At 45.5% G+C, this 21274-nt stretch overlaps 1 protein-coding gene across 4 annotated transcripts in view; it reads right to left on the bottom strand.

Annotated features, from left to right (window-relative positions):
• Positions 1 to 1834: 1834 nt before the first annotated feature.
• The window catches only part of LOC124719917 (zinc finger protein 436-like), a 223562-nt gene continuing 204122 nt past the window's right edge, over positions 1835 to 21274 (bottom strand). For all 4 annotated transcript variants that reach the window (XM_047245109.1, XM_047245111.1, XM_047245110.1 and 1 more), the window contains one exon: positions 1835 to 4181. In XM_047245109.1, coding sequence (XP_047101065.1) covers positions 3071 to 4181 — 1111 coding nt within the window. In that variant the 3' untranslated portion in view covers positions 1835 to 3070. The remainder of the gene's footprint in view (positions 4182 to 21274) is intronic.

Here is a 21274-nt window from a genome sequence, read left to right as displayed (position 1 = left end):
GTAGACGTGTCTTCTTAGCTGTTTTCTTCAGAAGTTCTCATCTTTTCTTTGCATTCTTTGAGGTTCCAACTATTATTACGAGATCGTCTGCAAAGGCCAGACAATTTATTGCTTCTTGTGATCTACCCAACTTAATGTCGTTATTAACCCTGTTTTTCCTTCTTCTATTTTCCATTGTTGCCCCCACCCACCCCCCTCCCGGACCACCACCACCACCGCATAGAGATTACATGGAACGACACACAGGACAAAGAAGAGAGAATGCACTGTACTTTCTCTTGACATACAAAAGACCTTTCCTCTTCCAAAAGTGAGCATTGCTTCTGTGTATAGTAAACGGCAGCTTTCTTGTTTCATATTGGGCATACATCATTCGGCTACACACAAAGGTACAATCAACATCTGGCATGAAGGTGTTGCAGGTCAGGTACTCAATGAAATATGTTTCTGTCTTTTGAAATATTTACATGAGCATCCTGTGAAAGGAAAGGTCATATTGTGGCCTGGCTCTTATGGTGGCCAAAACAGAAGCTTAAAAATAGTAAGCCTCCTGATGCATTTCTTGCAAGATCCTAGTAACAATATCAAGGAGATCACTCATAAGTTCAAAACTACAGGGTACAGTCATTTACCCATTGCTACAGACTTTGTCTCCATTGAGAGCAAAGTTAGAAAGCATCAACATATTTGCCACCCTACTGAGCTACAAAATGTAACAAAAACTTGCAGAGTTCAAGAGCAAGCATTTGAATGGTGGAGATAGAAACAAAAGACTTTTATTCATCAGAAAACATTACATCAGCATTAACCCTTAGAAACAAAGTTGATGGCCACCCTTTATCGTGGGTGAGTATTGGATGTATTCATATCTGCCATCAAAATGTGAATGTACTGGAATTCAAATACACTTACAATGAGGAAACGGAGTGTCGTGAGGTTACGTTTACCAAAAGGATCCGAGGCTGAACAGCTGAACCTCACAATATTGTTCTGAAAGTTAAACACCCTGAAGGGAAACCACTAACTTCTCCACAGCTACAATATTTTAAATATATATTCTGTCTCATTCCTCCAATATGTCATGACTTTTATAAGAATTTGCCAAGTAGCAGCGAAGAGAGTGCAGAACTGATCTACAACATAATAATTAACTTCAACTGTATGGTGTTCGTTTGCTACTTTACAAAGTAACATCTCCTGATGAATTTATAACTGTTTAAATATAGAATGTGCTGATATAAACCTATTTAAATAAGTAATGAAGTAACTTTTAACTTCTATTCCAAATTTTATGTTGATAATTGTGATTATAATAATGTCTGTACATCATTACGTGTGCTTAAAGTTTAAAATGCAATAAACATTGATAAACACATTTAATAAATGTAATTTATCCCAATTTGAGTTGCAGTATAAACTATCTGATTCACGGTAGTGTCTGCAAGTTAAAAGCTGATTATGCCAAATAGAAAAATTTGTAGTTGGTTTACTCTGGCATAACACCACCAAAATCATTTTTACGTCTGTACACATTGTTTGGTATATAACAAGGGGTCATATCCCTCCCACGAATATAAGTGTTTGTTAGATGGGTACTGAGTTAGAGAAGGGGCCATGTCCATATAAACAAGCATATGGTAGATTTGTTCTAATAAAAAAGAAGAAATTAGATGATGTAATGAAAATTATACGACACATACCTGATGAGCATTTTATAACAGTATCTGACTGTGGCCAGCAAAGGATGGACAGGATAAAGATGAAGCATACCCACCATTGTCTGTCCTGCTGTATTTTGTTTGTGGTTGTATATTGGGTACATTATGAATTAACCTTTATGCTCATAGTACACTCTTTTATTGCTACAATGAAGATGAATAATATAAACTATAACACAACCTTCCTGCTGCAAAAATGCTACTTGCCTAACCAGCATCAACAGGTTCGAAAAAAGGTCATCTCCCATACATTTAAACTGGATTACAGATCATATTGGTGGCTGAAGGGTACTGTATTTATGTATACTGTTTCACCCTGGGACCACCTGCTACACAGAAACTCGACGACACCATATTTAAACCCACTGTGCAGTAAAACGGTTTTTTGTATCTCCTGAAAAATTTCCTTTCTGGGATACGACCCCTTTTCCAACTCACCAGTTCAATTTATAAACTGTGCCGTCACATGTGAGGACTCGAAAGCAACAATTTGCAGCAAAAACATTTTATTAACTGAAGGGGAGAATGTTGCAAAGTGCAAGAGATTTTATATAATCCTACTGTGGCAAGCGGCGAGCACAAGACCTTCGCAGTTACGAAATATCGGAGCACGTGTCAAAAAGAGAGAGCGATAAATAGCAGACGTCATCCTAAATGATCTGGAGCTTTTGGCAGGAAAGAACCAACCGAGGAAAAGTTTTCCACCCATTCGTAAAAGCAACCCAGATCACAGAAAATAATAAACTGACAAGTGACTCGATATCTGAATAAGCCCACCATTCTTCGTGGCAGGAGTATATAAAACCTCTGGCACAGGCAATCAGGTGTGCAAAAGGACTCCTAACAGAAGAATTTAATACCGTACTTAAAGAACATAACAGCAACTGTTGTTTGGGCAACACAGATAAATCAGCAATAGCTGAAGGTGCACTAGGCCTAGGACAGAACCAAATTCATTTCTCCAGTCGCACAGTTTTATCGAGATCCGAGCATTACTGTGTCAGGACGGACAAGAGGCCACAGAAATTCAAAAGTACAAAACGAATATTAACAGCAAAGAACAAGGATCGGAATTAGACAAGTTGCAGACGTGAGTGTTAAATAAAGCAACAAGCACTAACTCTCACACAACAGAGGCTCCGGAACACACACCTGCACGACTCCGCTATCTTACGAAGTGGTCCGACGAGCTCACAACTGTTACGTCGACAGGTCCGAACGGGTCGGCTCGCTCAGCTAGAAGCTACCGAGTCTCCGTAGCCCGAAAAGGAGTGTCCGGCATTAGGACGCGAGACGTCACGCACGAAACTAAAGATTGCCGAGGGTGCCGAGCTCCGACCCGGTTCGGACTTTTAAGGCGGGTTTTCGACGTGCTGCCGGTGTAGGTGGCGCTTCAGTTGGTTCGTCGCCGAGAAGGACGCGCCGCAGACGCCGCAGGCGTACGGCCGCTCCCCCGTGTGGATGCGCATGTGCCTGTTGAGACCGCCGAGCTCGGCGAACGAGCTGCTGCACAAGTCGCACTTGAACGGCTTCTCCCCCGTGTGCAGCTGCTTGTGCCTCTGCAGGGTGGCCGACCACATGAACGACTCGCCGCACACGTCGCAGCTGTACGGCCTCTCGCCGGAGTGCATCCGCCTGTGCCGCCTCAGGCTGTTCGGGGCGGAGAAGCAGTTACCGCAGTCGTCGCACTTGTACGGCTTCTTCCCGGTGTGGATCTGCTTGTGCGTCTTGAGTTTCCCGAGCAAGTTGAAACACTCGCCGCACATCTCGCAGCGGTACGGGTTCTCCCCCGTGTGCATCCGCAGGTGCACCTTGAGGGTGTGGAGGAGAGCGAACGGCCGCCCGCAGAACTCGCAGTAGTGGCGCTTCTCGGCCGTGTGCGTCACTCTGTGGTTCCGCAGGTGGACCGCCTGCACGAACGTCTTCCCGCAGAGGTCGCACCCGTACGGCCTCTCGCCGGAGTGCGTCCGCTGGTGCGACTTCAGGCTCCCGACGAGGGGGAAAGCTTTACCGCACAGGTCGCAGATGTGGGGCTTGGTGTCGGGGCGTTTCCGAATCCTGCGCTTTTTCTGGTGCTTGGAAGATCTGCCGGAGTCTCCCCTGTTCCACTTCGAGGAGACCGCGGGCACCCGCAGGTTATTCTCGTGACCCTTCGAATGGTCGATGAGGGATGCGGTGTCGCAGAACACTTCTCCGCACCGCCTGCACACGTGCGACGGCGGAGGCACCTCCCGGATGTGGACGAACACGTGATTGACCAGGTGGTACTTGGTCGAGAAGATGGCGGAGCACGAGTCGCACCTGAACGCCTGCTGCACCGTTTCCTTCCCGTCGCTCCTGCAGCTCCTCGACACGAAACTACTGTACGACGGACCTCCGCCGTTCGCGATAACGAAAGCCGGACGGTTGTAATCCGCTTCTCCTGAAGCGGCCCAACGGTTCTCGTCCGACGTGTGGCTCCACCTGTGGAATACAGTACACAGTAATTATAAGATCTTACAAATTTACGAGAAATATATTCGCATTCGTGCGGTGACCACATAATCACAAAAAGTTAAGTGCTAGAACAGCAACAGTCACAGAACTGGGCCACTTATTTTACGTACGGTGAGAATACGGGTGATAAGGCTCAGACAGTGGTTTTGCCAGCTCAGGTCCTTCAGATACTTCTTCTGTTCCGTGTCATTCATTTGTTCACCACTCCAGAGGAACTGCACTGACGCAGTACGAGTCCAGTAAAACATTAACAGACTGAAGCGACCACTGTTAGCTATTTCTATAATTAATACTTACAAACAGTTACACACTGCTAATTTATTCATTTGTACAGTAGTGGGAATTACTTTTTATGTACATCCACAAGCATTAAAGCATTACTTTGGAAATCTGTATATCTCTTCATCTCAGGCAGAAATGGTGTGGCACAGATGTCTGGCAGAGATGTGGGAGGTACAGGGTGTGGCCACAGCGTGACCAGGACACGAGGCTGCCGTGCTACAAAATAGTGTCAAAATACGTCGTCTTCATTCGACCGACATAGCAATGCACTGTATTTTGGCGTTGACTTCTAAAAAAACTACTCTGCAATTTACACTTAAACGACTGGACGAGTGTTCCTACAACACCTTCAGACTATTTCTCTACTGTTCCACTTGCAAATGGCACATGAGAAAAATGAACACTTAAATGTTTCCGTGCAAACTACAATTCCTTTTATGTTATTACAATAGTAATTTCTCACTTGTAGGTACCTCTTCAAAGAGTTCTTCCAATAAAACACCGTCTTTAGCTTGCCTTCGCCCGCCCCTCTCCGCACATTATTTTCTACGTAATGCATCCACTTTAGGTTGTTACCATTGTAATTTGCAGGTATTATTTTAAACCGACAATCTTTACAGTTGTGTCAAGTGCTGTGAACTAAAATTTACCAGAAACTTATTTTTAATGCACATGTATAGAACAAATTTTCACTCTAAGACTGCTAAAGGAATTCCACCATGAATATGAAATAGGTCTTTGTCTACTGACGGACTTTCTAAACACTAAAAAAAAAGTGTGTGTGTGTGTGTGTGTGTGTGTGTGTGTGTGTGTGTGTGTGTGTGGGGCGGGCGTGCGGTGGGGGTGGGGGGGGGGGGGAGGGGGGGGGGGCACGGATGTATGCATTGCATGTGTGTGAATAGATACAGTATGAAACTCTCTGGGCAACAGAGGAGTGGAATAGCAGAAATAGTGAAATCTACAATGGGAGCTTGAGTTGTGTGGAAGTGGAAGGGGAGAGAGATCGGACTGGCTGTAACTGAAAAATGACTTGAGGCGGAGAAGTGCACTTTCACCTCTGCTCTTCACTGTGGCGATGGATAAGATAATGATAAGAGTACAACAGTAATTTGTGAAGGAAAGATGCAAGCAACGGTAATCAAACGAGGATATGAATTTCCCGACGGTCCACGATCATTGTGAGTATTTTGTGAAAAACACTGTTTTGGCTGCTTATAAAAGTTTCTTTATTTATTTTCACATAAAGCTTAGAAGTTATAAAGTAAGATTCTGTGTCACTGGTAAAATCTGTACCTAATCTGGGCACCAACTAACCCACAGTTGTAGGGAAACGACTGAGGAAGATGAAGAATTTGAAGTATTTGGGAAGCTTAATGCAGGAGAATGAAAGATACCCCAGAAATAAATTAGTGGGGGACGCAAGCAGAAGCATTCCTGAAGTGTGTTAGAAGCCTGTCAAGGCGCACGGACGGACCTCAAAACATCTACATCTAAATGATTAGTCTGCAATTCACATTTAAGTGCTTGGCAGAAGGCTCGTTGAACCACAATCATACTATCTCTCTACCATTCCACTCCCGAACAGCGCGCGGGAAAAACCAACACCTAAACCTTTCTGTTCAAGCTCGGATTTCTCTTATTTTATTTTGATGATCATTCCTACCTATGTAGGTTGGGCTCAACAAAATATTTTCGCATTCGGAAGAGAAAGTTGGTGACTGAAATTTCGTAAATAGATCTCGCCGCAACGAAAAACGTCTTTGCTGTAATGACTTCCATTCCAATTCGCGTATCATATCTGCCACATTCTCTCCCCTACTACATGATAATACAAAACGAGCTGCCCTTTTTTGTACCCTTTCGATGTCCTCCGTCAATCCCACCCAGCAAGGATCCCACACCGCGCAGCGATCCCACACCGCGCAGCAATATTCCAACAGAGGACGAACGAGTGTAGTGTAAGCTGTCTCTTTAGTGGACTTGTTGCATCTTCTAAGTGTCCTGCCAATGAAACGCAACCTTTGGCTCGCCTTCCCCACAATATTATCTATGTGGTCTTTCCAACTGAAGTTGTTCGTAATTTTTACACCCAGGTACTCAGTTGAATTGACAGCCTCGAGAATTGTACTATTTATCGAGTAATCGAATTCCAACGGATTTGTTTTGGAACTCGTGTGGATCACCTCACACTTTTCGTTATTTAGCGTCAAATGCCACCTGCCACATCATACAGCAATCTTTTCTAAATCACTTTGCAACTGATACTGGTCTTCGGATGATATTACTAGACGGTAAATTACAGCATCATCTGCGAACAACCTAAGAGAACTGCTCAGATTGTCACCCAGATCATTTATATAGATCAGGAACAGCAGAGGTCCCAGGACGCTTCCCTGGGGAACACCTGATATCACTTCAGTTTTACTCGACAATTTGCCGTCTATTACTACGAAGTGCGAACTTCCTGACAGGAAATCACGAATCCAGTCGCACAACTGAGACGATACCCCACAGGCCCGCAGCTTGATTAGAAGTCGCTTGTGAGGAACGGTGTCAAAAGCTTTCCGGAAATCTAGAAATACGGAATCAACTTGAGATCCCCTGTCGATAGCGGCCATTACTTCATGTGAATAAAGAGCTAGCTGCGTTGCACAAGAACAATGTTTTCTGAAACCGTGCTGATTACATATCAATAGATCGTTCCCTTCGAGGTGATTCATAATGTTTGAATACAGTATATGCTCCAAAATCCTACTGCAAACCGACGTCAATGATATAGGTCTGTAGTTCGATGGATTACTCCTACTACCCTTCTTAAACACTGGTGTGACCTGCGCAATTTTCCAATCTGTAGGTACAGATCTATCGGTGAGCGAGCGGTTATATATGCTTGCTAAGTAGGGAGCTATTGTATCAGCGTAATCTGAAAGGAACCTAGTCGGTATACAATCTGGACCTGAAGACTTGCCCGTATCAAGCGATTTGAGTTGCTTCGCAACCCCTAAGGTATCTACTTCTAAGAAACTCATGGCAGTAGCTGTTCGTCTTTCAAATTCTGGAATATTCCATTCGTCTTCCCTGGTAAAGGAATTTCGGAAAACTGCGTTCAATAACTCCGCTTTAGCGGCACAGTCGTCGGTAACAGTACCATCGGCACTGCGCAGCGAAGGTATTGACTGCGTCTTGCCGCTTGTGTACTTTACATACGACCAGAATTTCATCAGATTTTCTACCAAATTTCGAGACAATGTTTCGTTGTGGAACCTATTAAAGGCATCTCGCATTGAAGTCCGTGCCAAATTTCGTGCGGCTGTAAATTTTAGCCAATCTTCGGGATTTCGCGTTCTTCTGAACTTCGCATGCTTTTTCCGTAGCCTCTGCAACAGCGTTCGGACCTGTTTTGTGTACCATGGGGGATCAGCTTCATCTCTTACCAATTTATGAGGTATGAATCTCTCAATTGCTGTTGCTACTATATCTTTGAATTTGAGCCACATCTCGTCTACATTTGCATAGTCAGTTCGGAAGGAATGGAGATTGTCTCTTAGGAAGGCTTCTAGTGACACTTTATCCGCTTTTTTAAATAAAATTATTTTGCGTTTGTTTCTGGTGGATTTGGAAGAAACGGTATTGAGCCTAGCTACAATGACCTTGTGAACACTAATCCCTGTATAAGTCATGATGCTCTCTATCAGCTCTGGATTGTTTGTGGCTAAGAGGTCAAGTGTGTTTTCGCAACCATTTACAATTCGCATGGGTTCATGGACTAACTGCTCAAAATAATTTTTGGAGTAAGCATTTAGGACAATCTCAGAAGATGTTTTCTGCCTACCACTGGTTTTGAACAAGTATTTTTGCCAACATATCGAGGGAAGGTTGAAGTCCCCACCAACTATAACCGTATTTGAGTGGGGTATTTATTTGTTACGAGACTCACATTTTCTCTGAACTGTTCAGCAACTATATCATCGGAGTCTGGGGGTCGGTAGAAGGAGCCAATTATTAACTTAGTTCGGCTGTTAAGTATAACCTCCACCCATACCAATTCGCACAGAGTATCTACTTCAACTTCACTACAAGATAAACCACTACTGACAGACACAAACACTCCACCACCAATTCTGCCTAATCTATCTTTCCTGAACACCGTCTGAGACTTGGTAAAAATTTCTGCAGAACTTATTTCAGGCTTTAGCCAGCTTTCTGTACCTATAACGATTTCAGCTTCTGTGCTTTCTATTAGCGCTTTCAGGGACTTTCCCAGCACAACTACAACAATTTACAACTACAATTCCGACTGTTCCTTGATCCAAGCACGTCCTGTATTTGTCATGCACCCTTTGAGATTGCAGCCCACCCTGTACTTTCCCGAGGCCTTCTAACCTAAAAAACTGCCCAGTCCACGCCACACAGCCTCCGCTACCCGTGTAGCCGCCAGCTGAGTGTAGTGAACTCCTGACCTATTCAGCACCCTATGGCGCAAGTCAAGGAATCTGCAGCCAACACGGTCGCAAAACTGTCTGAGCCTCTGATTCAGACCCTCCACCCGGCTCTGCACCAAAGGTCCGCAGTCAGTTCTGTCAACGATGCTGCAGATGGTGAGCTCTGCCTTCATCTCGTAAGCAAGACCGGCAGCCTTCACCAAATCAGATAGCCGCTGGAATCCAGAGAGAATTTCCTCAGATCCAAAGCGACACACGTCATTAGTGCCGACATGTCCCACCACCTGCAGCTGGCTGCACCCTGTGCTCTTCGTGGCATCCGGAAGGACCCTTTCCCCATCAGGAATGACTCCACCCGGAATGCACACGGAGTGCACACTGGATTTCTTCCCCTCCTTAGCTGCCATACCCCTGGGGCCCCATTATGCGCTCAACATTGGAGCTCCCAACTACCAATAAGCCCACCCTCTGCAATTGCCCGGACCTTGAAGGCTGAGAATCATCCTCTGAAACAGGGCAGGCAGCTGCATCATGCTCAGCCAGAGACAGTGCCTGAAACCTGTTTGTCAGACGCACCGGGGAGGCTTTCTGATCAGCCTCCGGGGACGTCTTTCGCTGCCTGCCACGCCTTGGAACGACCTCCCAGTCAACCACAGGCGAGGGCTCAGCCCCACTGCGGGCAGCAACCGGGGCAACCACAGCGGAAGACCGATCTGGGGACAGATGGGACAAGGTTGACATCCCCGTGATACCCAAGTCCAGCTCCCCACAGTGGTGCCCATTGGCAACAGCCTCAAGCTGCGCGACCGAAGTCAGCGCCGCTTGCAGCTGTGAGCGAAGGGATGCCAACTCAGCCCTCATCCGAACACAGCAATCACAGTCCCACAGTGAGACGTGCAAGAAGTGTGCAAACGACATTTGGGCAGATACCGACAGGGGTGTCCAGCTGTGCCGACTCCGCGATGTGGCCAGCTGCGCTAGGTTTCTGGGCTGAAGATCTGCGGTGCAAGCAGCCCGTCCTAGTGGCTTACGTCTGCACCTACGAGCATACTGCAAAGCCACCACATGTTGCGTGGCAGAGGGCATGCTGTACCACTGTCAGTCATATGCTTCCCTGTTCCACTCACAAACAGAGCGAGGGAAAAACGACCGTCTCTGTGCCTCCGTATCGAGCCCACTCTCTCTAATCTTATCTCTGCGGCCACTATGCGCAATGCATGTTGGTGGCAGGAGAATTGTTTGGCAGTCAGCTTCAAACGCTTGTGCTCTAAATTTTCTCAACAGTGTTTATCGGAAAAAAATGTCGCCTTCCATCTGGGGATTCTCATTCGAGTTCTTGAAGCATCCCCAGAAAATTTACGTGTCGTTCGAACCTACCGGTAACAAACCAAGCAGCCCGCCTTCGAATTACTTCGATATTTTCCTGTAATCTGACCTGGAAAGGGGGGGGGATGGGGGGGGGGGGGGGGGGGGGTGGAATCAAAGGTCGGATACTTTTTAGACAGACCTCGTATAATGTAACAGCGCCCCTGTCACACTCCTTGGGGCACTCCTGACAATACCCTCGTCTCTGACGAAGAGTCACCGTCGGGGACAATTTACTGGGTTCTCTTACTCAGTAAATCTTTGAGCCACTCACATACCTAAAAACCCATTGTGTATGCTTGTGACTTTGTTCAAATTCAGCTTTGTGGCATTGTGTCAAATATTTTATGGAAATCTAGAAATACGGAATCTGTCCATTGCCTCTCATCCAATGTTTGCAGTACATTATGTGAGAAAAGGGCAAGCTGAGTTTCACAAGAATGAGGATTTCTAAAACCATATTGATTTGCGGACATAAGATTAAGAGTCTCAAGAAAGTTAATTATAATTGAACTGAAAATATGTTCAAGGATTCTGCAGCAAACAGAAGTTAGGGATATTGGTCTGTAATTATTGTGGGTCCGTTCTTTTACCCTTCTTATACACAGAAGTCACCTGCACCTTTTTCCAGTCGCTTAGTACTTTGCACCGCACAGGAGATTTGCGATAAATGCAAGCTGAATAAGGGACCAATGCTGTAGAGTACTCTTTGTAAAACCAAATTTTGATTCCATCTGGATCTGGCAACGTATTTGCTTTTAACTCTTTCAGTTGTTTTTCTGCACCAGAAATGCTTATTATTATGTCCTCAACACGGGAGTCGATGCGACAGTCAAATGACGGTACATTTGATCGATTCTCATGTGTATACAATTTCTTAGATGCGAAATTTAAAACTACTTCTTCACTTTTGCTGTCTTCTACTGCCACACCAGACTGGTCAACAAGTGACTGGGCTGAAGCCTTATATCCAATTATCAATTTTACTTAGGACCAGAATTTTCTCAGTTTCTCGACAAAATACACTGCTAAGGTATCACGGTAGTAACTGTTGTAATCTTTGTGCATCTGTCTTTTTATTGACACACAAATTTCTATTAACTTCTGCCTGTCATCATTTGCACATTCTCCTTCGATCTGAGAGTGCAACAGCCTTTCCTTTATCAACATTTTTCGAATTTCATTGTTAAACTACAGTGGGTCTTTTCCATCCTTAATCCACTTACTTGGCAGATCCTTCTTCAGAGAAGGATTTACAATCCATTTAAACCTTGCCCTTAATTCCTCTACATCCATCATAATGGAACTAAATGATGTCAGTTCATTGTCTCAGTGGGATTCTAACAACTGTCTATATCCAGCATGAGATTTACATTCTGCAGCAGAGTGTGCACTGATATGAAACTTCCTGGCAGATTAAAACTGTGTGCCGGGCCAAGACTCGAACTCGAGACCTTTGCCTTTTGCCGGCAAGTGCTCTACCAACTGAGCTACCCAAGCACGACTCACGCCCCGTCCTCACAGCTTTACTTTTGCCACTACCTCATCTCCTACCTTCCAAACTTTACAGAAGCTCTCCTGCATACCTTGCAGGACTAGAACTCCTGAACGAACGGATATTGCGGAGACATGGTTCAGTTGGTAGAGCACTTGCCCACAAAAGGCAAATCTCCCGAGTTCGAGTATCGATCTGGCACACAATTTTCATCTGCCAGTAAGTTTCAACTGTCTATATGATCTTTCTGGCAGAAATACTCTCCTACCCTTCTCGACTGATTTATTAACTTTAGCAACCAAAACTCGCTATGACGACATAATGGTCACCAATTCCTGTCTCTATACTGATGCTGTCTATTAGGTTAGGCGTGCTTGTAGCTATGAGGTCTGAAATACTTCTACTGTAAGTGGGCTGTCAAACTAGCTGATCAAGACAGTTTTTAGAAAATGTGTTCAAAAGAACTTCACACTGTACCCCCTGCAATGAATCTGTAAATGTCCCAGTCTAGACTTGGTAGGTTAAAATCACCTCCAACTAATATTGCACGATCTGGGTATTTCTGCACTGCTGACCTTAAGACTTTGTACAAATGACTCTAAAACCGTCACAGCGGAATCGGGTAGCCGGTCAAAGCGTCCGACAATTATTTCGATTTCATCTAAGGCTGTTATACGTGACCAGATACAGTAACTGTCACACTGAAATTCTACATCAGTAGAGAAAATATTTTTGTCGACTGCTATATCACATCCCAACCCACGGTGTCGAATCCGCCTTTTCGATACGTATGCCACGAATCACTGTACATCTCAGATCTTCCTATTTCGAGTTTCAGCCAGTTCTCAGTTCTGAAAATGATTTGAGCATGAGAAGGGCAGTAAATTTGGAAACACTCTGCTACCACCTTGCCTAAAAAATCCCATTTGCACTCCACAAGCACTCTGCTCACCGAGTAGCTGCTACCTTTGTGTGTGCACCCCTCACCTATCAAAGGGAAGCCCTGTGCACCCCTCACCTATCAAAGGGAAGCCCTGTGCACCCCTCACCTATCAAAGGGAAGCCCTGTGCACCCCTCACCTATCAAAGGGAAGCCCTGTGCACCCCTCACCTATCAAAGGGAAGCCCTGTGCACCCCTCACCTATCAAAGGGAAGCCCTGTGCACCCCTCACCTATCAAAGGGAAGCCCTGTGCACCCCTCACCTATCAAAGGGAAGCCCTGCAATTCCCTACAGGATAATGCAAGTCTAAAAGACTGCAACCAAGAATGTCAGAGAGACAACAAAGCCTTTGGCCGAGGCCCTCCACACGGCTGCAAACCGAAGGACCCCCGCCGACTCTGGGAACGGTGCTGCAAATTGCGAGCTCCACTCGCACGTTACCTCCACCGGCAGCCTTTACTGACTGAGAACGGCCTCAGAACCCACGCGACAGGCACTATCGGTGCCGACACGAGCCACAACTCGCAGGTAACTGCAACTCGTACACTCGATAGGCGCAGGCGAGGCCTCCTCCACGTCTCGGATGAGGCGCCCTGGCACATATACCGAGTGCACGCCGACTTTCTTTCTGGCCTCGAATAATATCTGCCTAGGAGGCTCTATAGTGCACCTAACATTGGAGTTTCCAATAACTTATAAAGCCTCCCCGCGTGTGCCTGCTCGGACCCAGCCAGCTGTCCAGCCGCAGAGTGAAGAGGTGGGGCCAGGAGGCCAGTCTCCACACCGGCCTCCGCCTCGAGCGTCGCAGACGCGTTACCGCCCACCACTCACCCTGCTGTGAGGGCGGACCCAGGGGCAAAACGAGCGACATCTGAGACAACTCGTGCAATGTCAGAATCTCCGCCACCACTATACACGAGGCAGCAGTCTGAAGACGACTGACCGTTGCCAAAAGAACACTCGGCTGTTCAAAAACTGTAGCCAGCCGGTCTCGCATCTGCACACGGCGTGCACACGTCCTACCGATACTAGCGAGACTAAGTGAAAAAGTGACTTTTGAAAGTGCAGACAGAAATCTAGATATGCAACTTGCTAACCTCCTGAAGGGTCAGCTGTGGAGATTGACACCTTAGGAGAGATGAAGCTGGCTGTTAAACAGAAATGAAAACTGTGCTACAGGCTGCCTGACAACACTTTACAGTTACAGAAAAGCATGAATGAACCACATAAATAGAGAAAAAAAAAACACTCAAATTTAAGAACTATAATATTAAGAACATATGGGAGATGTTTACTACATAACTTGCACTTCGCATACGTGTAGCAGACAGCACTAGGAGGCCGGTCGCCAGGGGAGTACGGTAAACTCGTCTCGGTGTTCTTCGAACCACACACGTACGCAGTGGCTCGTCTCACACACTGCATGCAATGCGAGGCACAATGTTAAAACAGCAACTAAAAGGGACAACACTATTAAAAGCACATTAACAGGCAAGGGATTAAAAGAAAACAGCATAATCAAATGTCCTGAGACAGGTTTGTCAAGTGGATAAAACGAAGAATGCGAGCAGCTGCTCCTGGGTCATCCGCTAAAATTTCATCCAGAGTACACGGCAGGCCAATATCAACGCGCAGTGTATTAAAATTCGGAAAGGATGTTAAAATGTGGAGTACCGTCAGCAATCGCCCACACGGGCAGAATGGCACCGGTACAGCCGTCGGTAGATGGCGGTGGCTGAACCGGCAGTGTCCAATTCGTAACCGGGCCAAAACGACCTCCTCCCGCCGAGAAGGGCGTGAAGAGGTCGTCCGAGCCGTGGGAAGAGGTTTCGAGGCCCGAAGCTTGTTGTCCGTAAGTGCAGCCCAATCGGCATGCCACAGTGACAAAATGCGCTGACAAATGACCTTGCTACAACAATCAGATGAAGGCACACAACAAGAAGCTGTCCGAGGATGGAGGACCGCAGCCTTGGCCGTGACATCTGCAGTTTCATTCCCAGGGATACCGACATGGCCAGGAACCCACATAAAGTTAATCGGAGAACCGTCGTCTGCCAGCTGCTGAAGAGAGCGTTGGATCCGGTGCACGAAAGGGTGAACTGGATACGGATCACTGTGGCTCTGGATGGCACTCAGGGAATCGGAGCAGATGACATAAGCAGAATGTCGGTGGCAGCAGGGTGTAAAGAACAGCCTGGTAGAGGCAGGGTGTATACACGGACAAGGAAAAAAAAATGCCCGGATTTTTACCTGATCTCCCGGTTAAAAATAAATTTTCTTCCGGATGAAAATACACTTTTTCTGTGTAAAGTAGTAGCATACTTTCTCTCGGAACTGTAAGACGTATCCTTTGAATGGATATGGTTTTATACAGCAGCGTTGTCTAATACTGAAAAAGCTGTTAATAGAAATAGTACTTAACCCTGGTGTGGTTTCTCGATCTGATTACATCTATGTTGCCCCTGTTGCTGGATGAAACAAAATAGGCCTTTCTAATATTGCAGCAATTGTAAAACACACCAAATAAGTGAGACTGTTTTGGCAATAACGATCATTTTTGTAGTACAACAGAATATAATTCACAAAGTACCAATATGAAATACCTATTTGGCATACTACAATCAAAAAGCTTTATGTTAGGAAATAGTTTCAAATTTCATACATATGCTTCAGTTTCTCATGCACGAGACCAAAAAGTAGTAGAACGAAATTTTTGTATAAATTTGGAAACGTCATATTATTCCATAATCTGTTTGACGTCCCCGTTTCTTCTCCTTCCTCATTCTAACAAACAGTCTCGTCATCACTAATTCTGTAACTATTCCTACGACTGTCAAAACTCATTCTCCGGTTAACTTTACTAACCCTGCCACAATCACCGGTTTAGTTATCCAGCGATTATTCACCGGTTAGGCGTTATTACGAGTTCGTAAAATGCGTTTCCCGCGCTACTTCCAGAATGGAACTTAAGCGGCTGCTAGCCGGGGACTGCATCTGGCACTCTCTAGTGTAATGATCTGGACAAAAATTTTCTGTCAAAATTTTACTTTCTTGGATACACCGAGGAGATAATATGTAATCTTTCTTACACGTTATTCCTGTTAGTCGTTTATTTCCACTCTGGTAGTCTGAATCTACGGATTTCGCTAGTGATTATAACAACGCTGAACATTTGCAAACCGAATCAACCACATAAACAAGCAGCAGTTGGCATTCTCCGGTTCGGTTTTATTCCGCTCAGCTCGTATAGCCCCGTCCCATTTTGTCTGCAGTTGGTAGAGACATCACGTACAATATGCACGCATTCAAAAATCAACTAATTCATTCAGAAATCAATTAGAATGTGTTCAAATACCAGCAGGGGTGTGTTTCAAAATCATATGAATCATCGATAGACTGACATGCTCTGGATGCTAGATGCTATGTGAAACAAGGATTTTCCCTCAAGAATATGAATTTGCCCCTCCCCCCGAAATTGCCACCCGGTTCAGATACCCCGGTTTGCCTAGATACGGGCCTGCTGCGCACGCGTGAATCTGACAGATTGGGCGCGCCAGTAAATTTTTCCGGGTACCACGTGGCTGGTTACTGCTACTGCTACTTAGACAGCCAACAGACAAATTTCTGTAGCCAGGAGCAGGAGAAGGTACTAAAAGTAGCCAGGAGCAGGAGAAGGTACTAAAAGGCCTTTGACATATTCTGCTGTTGGCAGACGCTTGTAAGAGCACTGTCATTTTATATGGCGCATTTCCTTTGCAATTTAAGTTTTATTTTCGTTTCTCCTCTCTTGTTCATGTTTTAATGCTGCAGTATTATTCTGTAGTAGCTGGATACAGTAATATGCTTTGTTAGAGTATCGGTTCTTACCAGTCAGAATTACAAAAAATTAACTGAAAACTTAAACAACGAAAAATTCCTGGAATTCTAAAAAAATCCCGGGTTTTTCCTGGTTTCCTCCTGGATGAAAAAATTACTGAGTTATTCCTGGATCTCCCAGTTGTCCCGGGTCGTAGACACCCTGAGAGGGCAAATAGCTCAGCTGTGAAGAGCGAACAATGGCCATGGAGCCGGTATTTGAAACTGTGTGCCCCAACAATAAAGGAACACCCGACACCATCATCGGTCTTAGAGACATCTGTATAAATGAAGAACATATTAATGAACTTCGAATGAAGTTCGACAAAGTGGGAGCGGTATACTGAAGCGGGGGTAACCTCCTTTGGGAGCGAGCTGAGGTCAAGGTGAGCGCAAACCTGAGCCTGGAGCCAAGGTGGCGTTTGGCTCTCGCCCACTCGAAAGGTTGCAGGGAGTGAAAAATCAAGGTGCTGAAGGAGGCGACGAAAGTGAACTCCAGGGGGTAGCAGGGCAGATACATACAACCCCTATTGACGGTCGAGACAGTTGTCAAAAAAGGAACGATAAGACGGGTGGTCGGGCACTGACAATAGCCGGCAGGCATACCGACAAAGCAGTATATCGCGTCGGTAGGTTAGTGGCAATTCACCGGCTTCAGCATGACGACTCTCGAAGGGACTAGTATAGAGTTGAAGTGGCGTAAGATGGACGGCCGTGCAGAGGAGTATACAAAGCTCCCATAATCCAGCTTTGATCGGACGATCGACCGATATAGGCGAAGTAACACGGTTCGATCTGCTCCCCATGACGTACCGCTGAGAACACGGAGGACATTTAGAGAACGGGTACAACGGGCAGCCAAATATGACATGTGGAGACCAGCTAAGTTTCCTGTCAGATGTAACACCTAAAAATTTTGTTGTCTCCACGAATGGGAGAGCAACGGGACTGAGACGTAAGGACGGTGGGAGAAATTCTTTGTAGCGCCAGAAGTTAATGCAGATCACCGGACATCCAGCTGCGGTATTGGCATGCAAATTACAACCTCTGTTGCCGAACAGCAGTCAGTCCGGGTGCACGAATTAAATGTCTCCTGTGAAGGCCGTATGCACCGACATTCACCGAACGGTCATCGGAGAGACACTGTTAGTAGCCCCTAGGTTCATCGGGGTGGTCGACTACCCACCGGTTGCACGTCTGCTCACCCGTACACATCTCCGCAGATGTCGTTCACTCCCGTCATAATAACCCTCGGAACACGCAGTTGCCTCTGTGCCGGTTTCGGATTGCGACATTTTGCCACGCACGATATATTTCGACCGCGGCAGAACACAAATAGTTTACAAACTTAGCTGTTTCAGAAATGCTTCCACTCTCGGGCCGAAACCTAACAGTCGTGATCTTTTGCACCTGAGATAAATCACTCCATTTCTGCATTACGATAATGACTGCACTGCACCGATTTATACACAAAGGGCGTTCAAAATGTTTTGCACAGTCATCTCTAATTTTTCATTTTTGGCAGGAAGAGAATGAAATTTTTTGTGACCATATTTTGAACATTTAGCTATAAGTTGGTATACGAAAGTATTTTCATTTATTTACAGGTGAGTCATAATGGAGTGTGAAGTAGATGTCAGGTTGCGACAACGGTCGGTGATGGAGTTCCTCTTCAAGAGTGGCGATGACTCTGTCACATCGATTCACAGGAAGTTGCTCCCTGTTTATGGGGAAGACACAGTGGATCGCAGCAGTATTCAGCAGTGGTTGCAGAGGTTTAAAGAAGGTGATTTCTCTCTACTGGACAATCCACGAAGCGGTAGACCATCGACGGCAGTGAGTGATGTGAATAAGGAGAGCAAATCATCCAAAATGACAGATGTGTGATGACACGACAGCTTGCTGAAATTCCTCGTCAGTGGGTAGTGTGGTATTACTGGTACAGCCACTAGGGTACAGAAAAATCTGTGCCTGGATCACTGACAAGTGAAATCAAGACAATGAGGAAGAATGTGTGCGAGGGTCTCGTGAAGACCATTACTGGAGAGTGGAAACAGTGTTTTGACGGCGTCATTACCCGGGTTGAAACACGGTTGTTTTTGTCCGAACCTGAGAGCAAAACCCAATCTGTGGAATGGCGTCATCCGGGTTCCCCTCAGTACAACAAAACGAGACTTTGACGAACAGCAGGCCGAAAGGTGATGGCCTCCTTCTTCTGGGACCAGTGTGATGTCATTTTCATTGACTTTTTGGAACCCGGTTCCACAATTAACCGGGACCGTTACTGTTTGTCATTGGACAAACTGCGACGTGCCATCAAGACTCACAGACCACAGCTTCAGGGTCAGCTCATCGGACTACACCGTGAGAATGCCAGACACCGTACAGCCCTTATGATGCAGGAGAAAATCACGAAAATGGGTCAGAAAATTGTTCCTCATCCACCCTACAGTCCGGACTTGGCTCCGTCTGATTTTTACCTCTTTGGTCGTCTGAAGGCCCACCTGCACAGTAAAACATGTGACAGTGAGAAAGACCTTATTTCCTGTGTCAAGCAATGGTGTAAAAGTCAATCCCCAGAGTGTTACCAAAGTGCATTTACATCACGGAAAGAATGTTGGGCCAGATGTGTCACAGCTGATGGATGCTACATTGAGTAGTCTCAATGTATAGCTAGATGTTCCAAGTCTGTTCACAAACAATTTCAGTCTCCTCCTGCAAAAAAAAAAAGAGACAACTGTGCAAAACTTTTGGAACGCCCTTTCTACCTTTCACTACTAATGCTGCCACCTGACACCTGTGAGTCGTCACTGCACGCTGACGCCAAACGTAGGCGAAGGTCACACGGATGTGAGTGCACTGTGTACATCGAGTGTACTAGGTTCAAATTGCGATGTGTGCCTCGGAGATTGGGTAAGTAAAGGAAGAGACAGAAGCAAAATACAAGGTAGTGAGGTGCAGTTCTTGGGAAATTATACTGGATAGAGGAGGAGGAGGAGGAGATCAGTGTTTAACATCCTGTCGAGAACGAGGTCATTAGTGATGGAGCAGAGGCTTCGATTAGGGGAAGCATCAAGAACGAAACTGGCCGTGTCCTTCTGAAAGGAGCGATTTTGGGAAATCACAGAAAACCTAAATCAGGCTGACTGAACAAGAGTTTGAAGTGTCGTCCTCCCGAAAGAAAGTCCAGTGTGCTAAACACTGCACTATCCAGCTTGATGACAGGTTGAGGAATGAAAGGATCAGGTATTTAGTGAAAGGGGAAGCATTACAGCATAGGACAGAAGAATTGAGGCTTAGGTAGCATAAACGGGTTAAGCGAATGGAGGAGAAGAAGATATCCTGATGGATATGTAATATGAAAGGAAAGTGAAAAAAACTGAGAGACGGGGAGAGGAAAGAGTGAAGGACAGTGAGTGAAAGAGAGGAGCAGCCTGGACCAAGGTGGAGATGGATAGACGGTGGGAAGACAGAAGCAGATGTGGAGGCCTATGTTCCAAACAGTCAAAGCCAGCAGCTGGAAACTCTACAACACTGTTATGATGTTGATGATGATGACACGGAGAAGCTCACATCTTTTATTTTTCAGGGTCGACTGGCACCTTTGGTACCGTGAAGATATTTTGTCTGAATCATTTTGTAATTCATTTTGTTCTTCTAATGGTTTCACTAGACAGTAAATTATGACATCATCTGGACTGCTAAAATGGTCTTCCAAATTCTTTAAATAGATATAGAACAGCAGTGGGCCAACACCACTTCCTCAGGAAATCCCAGATATAGCTTTAGCTTCATTAGAAATTCAGGAGTGGAGAAGATACTAGCTGCATCGATTATAGTTCATGGAAAGAGGAAGAAATATGTAATCTTCAGCACAATAACAGAACTGAACATTAAAAAAAAAAACTGACTGATACGTGGTACATACGGACATGCGACACACACACACACACACGCAAACCAGAGAGATACCCAAAATACAGGGTGTCCCACTCAAACCTCCCTGATTTCAAGGACCTAGGAAAGAAAAACCACAGTAGATACGGCAATTAAAAATGCACCACATTGTAGAGCATCTCAAAGAATCTATATTCCCGCGTCAGAAGTCTCAAGTATTGTCGCCAGAGTGCAGCATGGTCGCATGAAGTGAAAATGGTGACTCCACAGCAGTGCACACAAGCAGTAGTAGGGTTTGCAGAAACAAAATCACTGATTTCTGTGCAAAAAAATTATCGTCAAGTGTATGATGTGAAAACAATTAAGGAATGTTATAGGAAGTTTCCGGCAACATTCTGGTGGTGCACGTTACAGAGTTTCAGAAGAGACAGTGGAAGACATCAGACAAACTTTTCTCAGAAGCCTGCACAAGTCAATTCGTCAAGCATCTAGGCAACTTTATGTTCTCGATCAACATCGCATCGTGTGGTTCACCAGCGTCTTCGTATGTGTGCTTACAAAGTGAAAATTCTACAATATCTGATGCCAAACGACAAACCACGCCGACAACAATTTGCTGCAGACATGCTGCAGGGTATTGATATGGACGCCAGCTTCCTGGAAAGATGTTTATTCTCAGATGAGGCAACCTTTCATCAATCAGGAAGGGTTAACAGGAATAATATTCACAAGTTTGTGATAGCCCTCAACTAAATGTCCGGTGCAAGCTATTGCATGACACG

This window comes from Schistocerca piceifrons, chromosome 11, assembly GCF_021461385.2.
Source record: "Schistocerca piceifrons isolate TAMUIC-IGC-003096 chromosome 11, iqSchPice1.1, whole genome shotgun sequence".
NCBI lineage: Eukaryota > Metazoa > Arthropoda > Insecta > Orthoptera > Acrididae > Schistocerca > Schistocerca piceifrons.
This window is presented reverse-complemented; position numbering and strand designations above follow the sequence as displayed.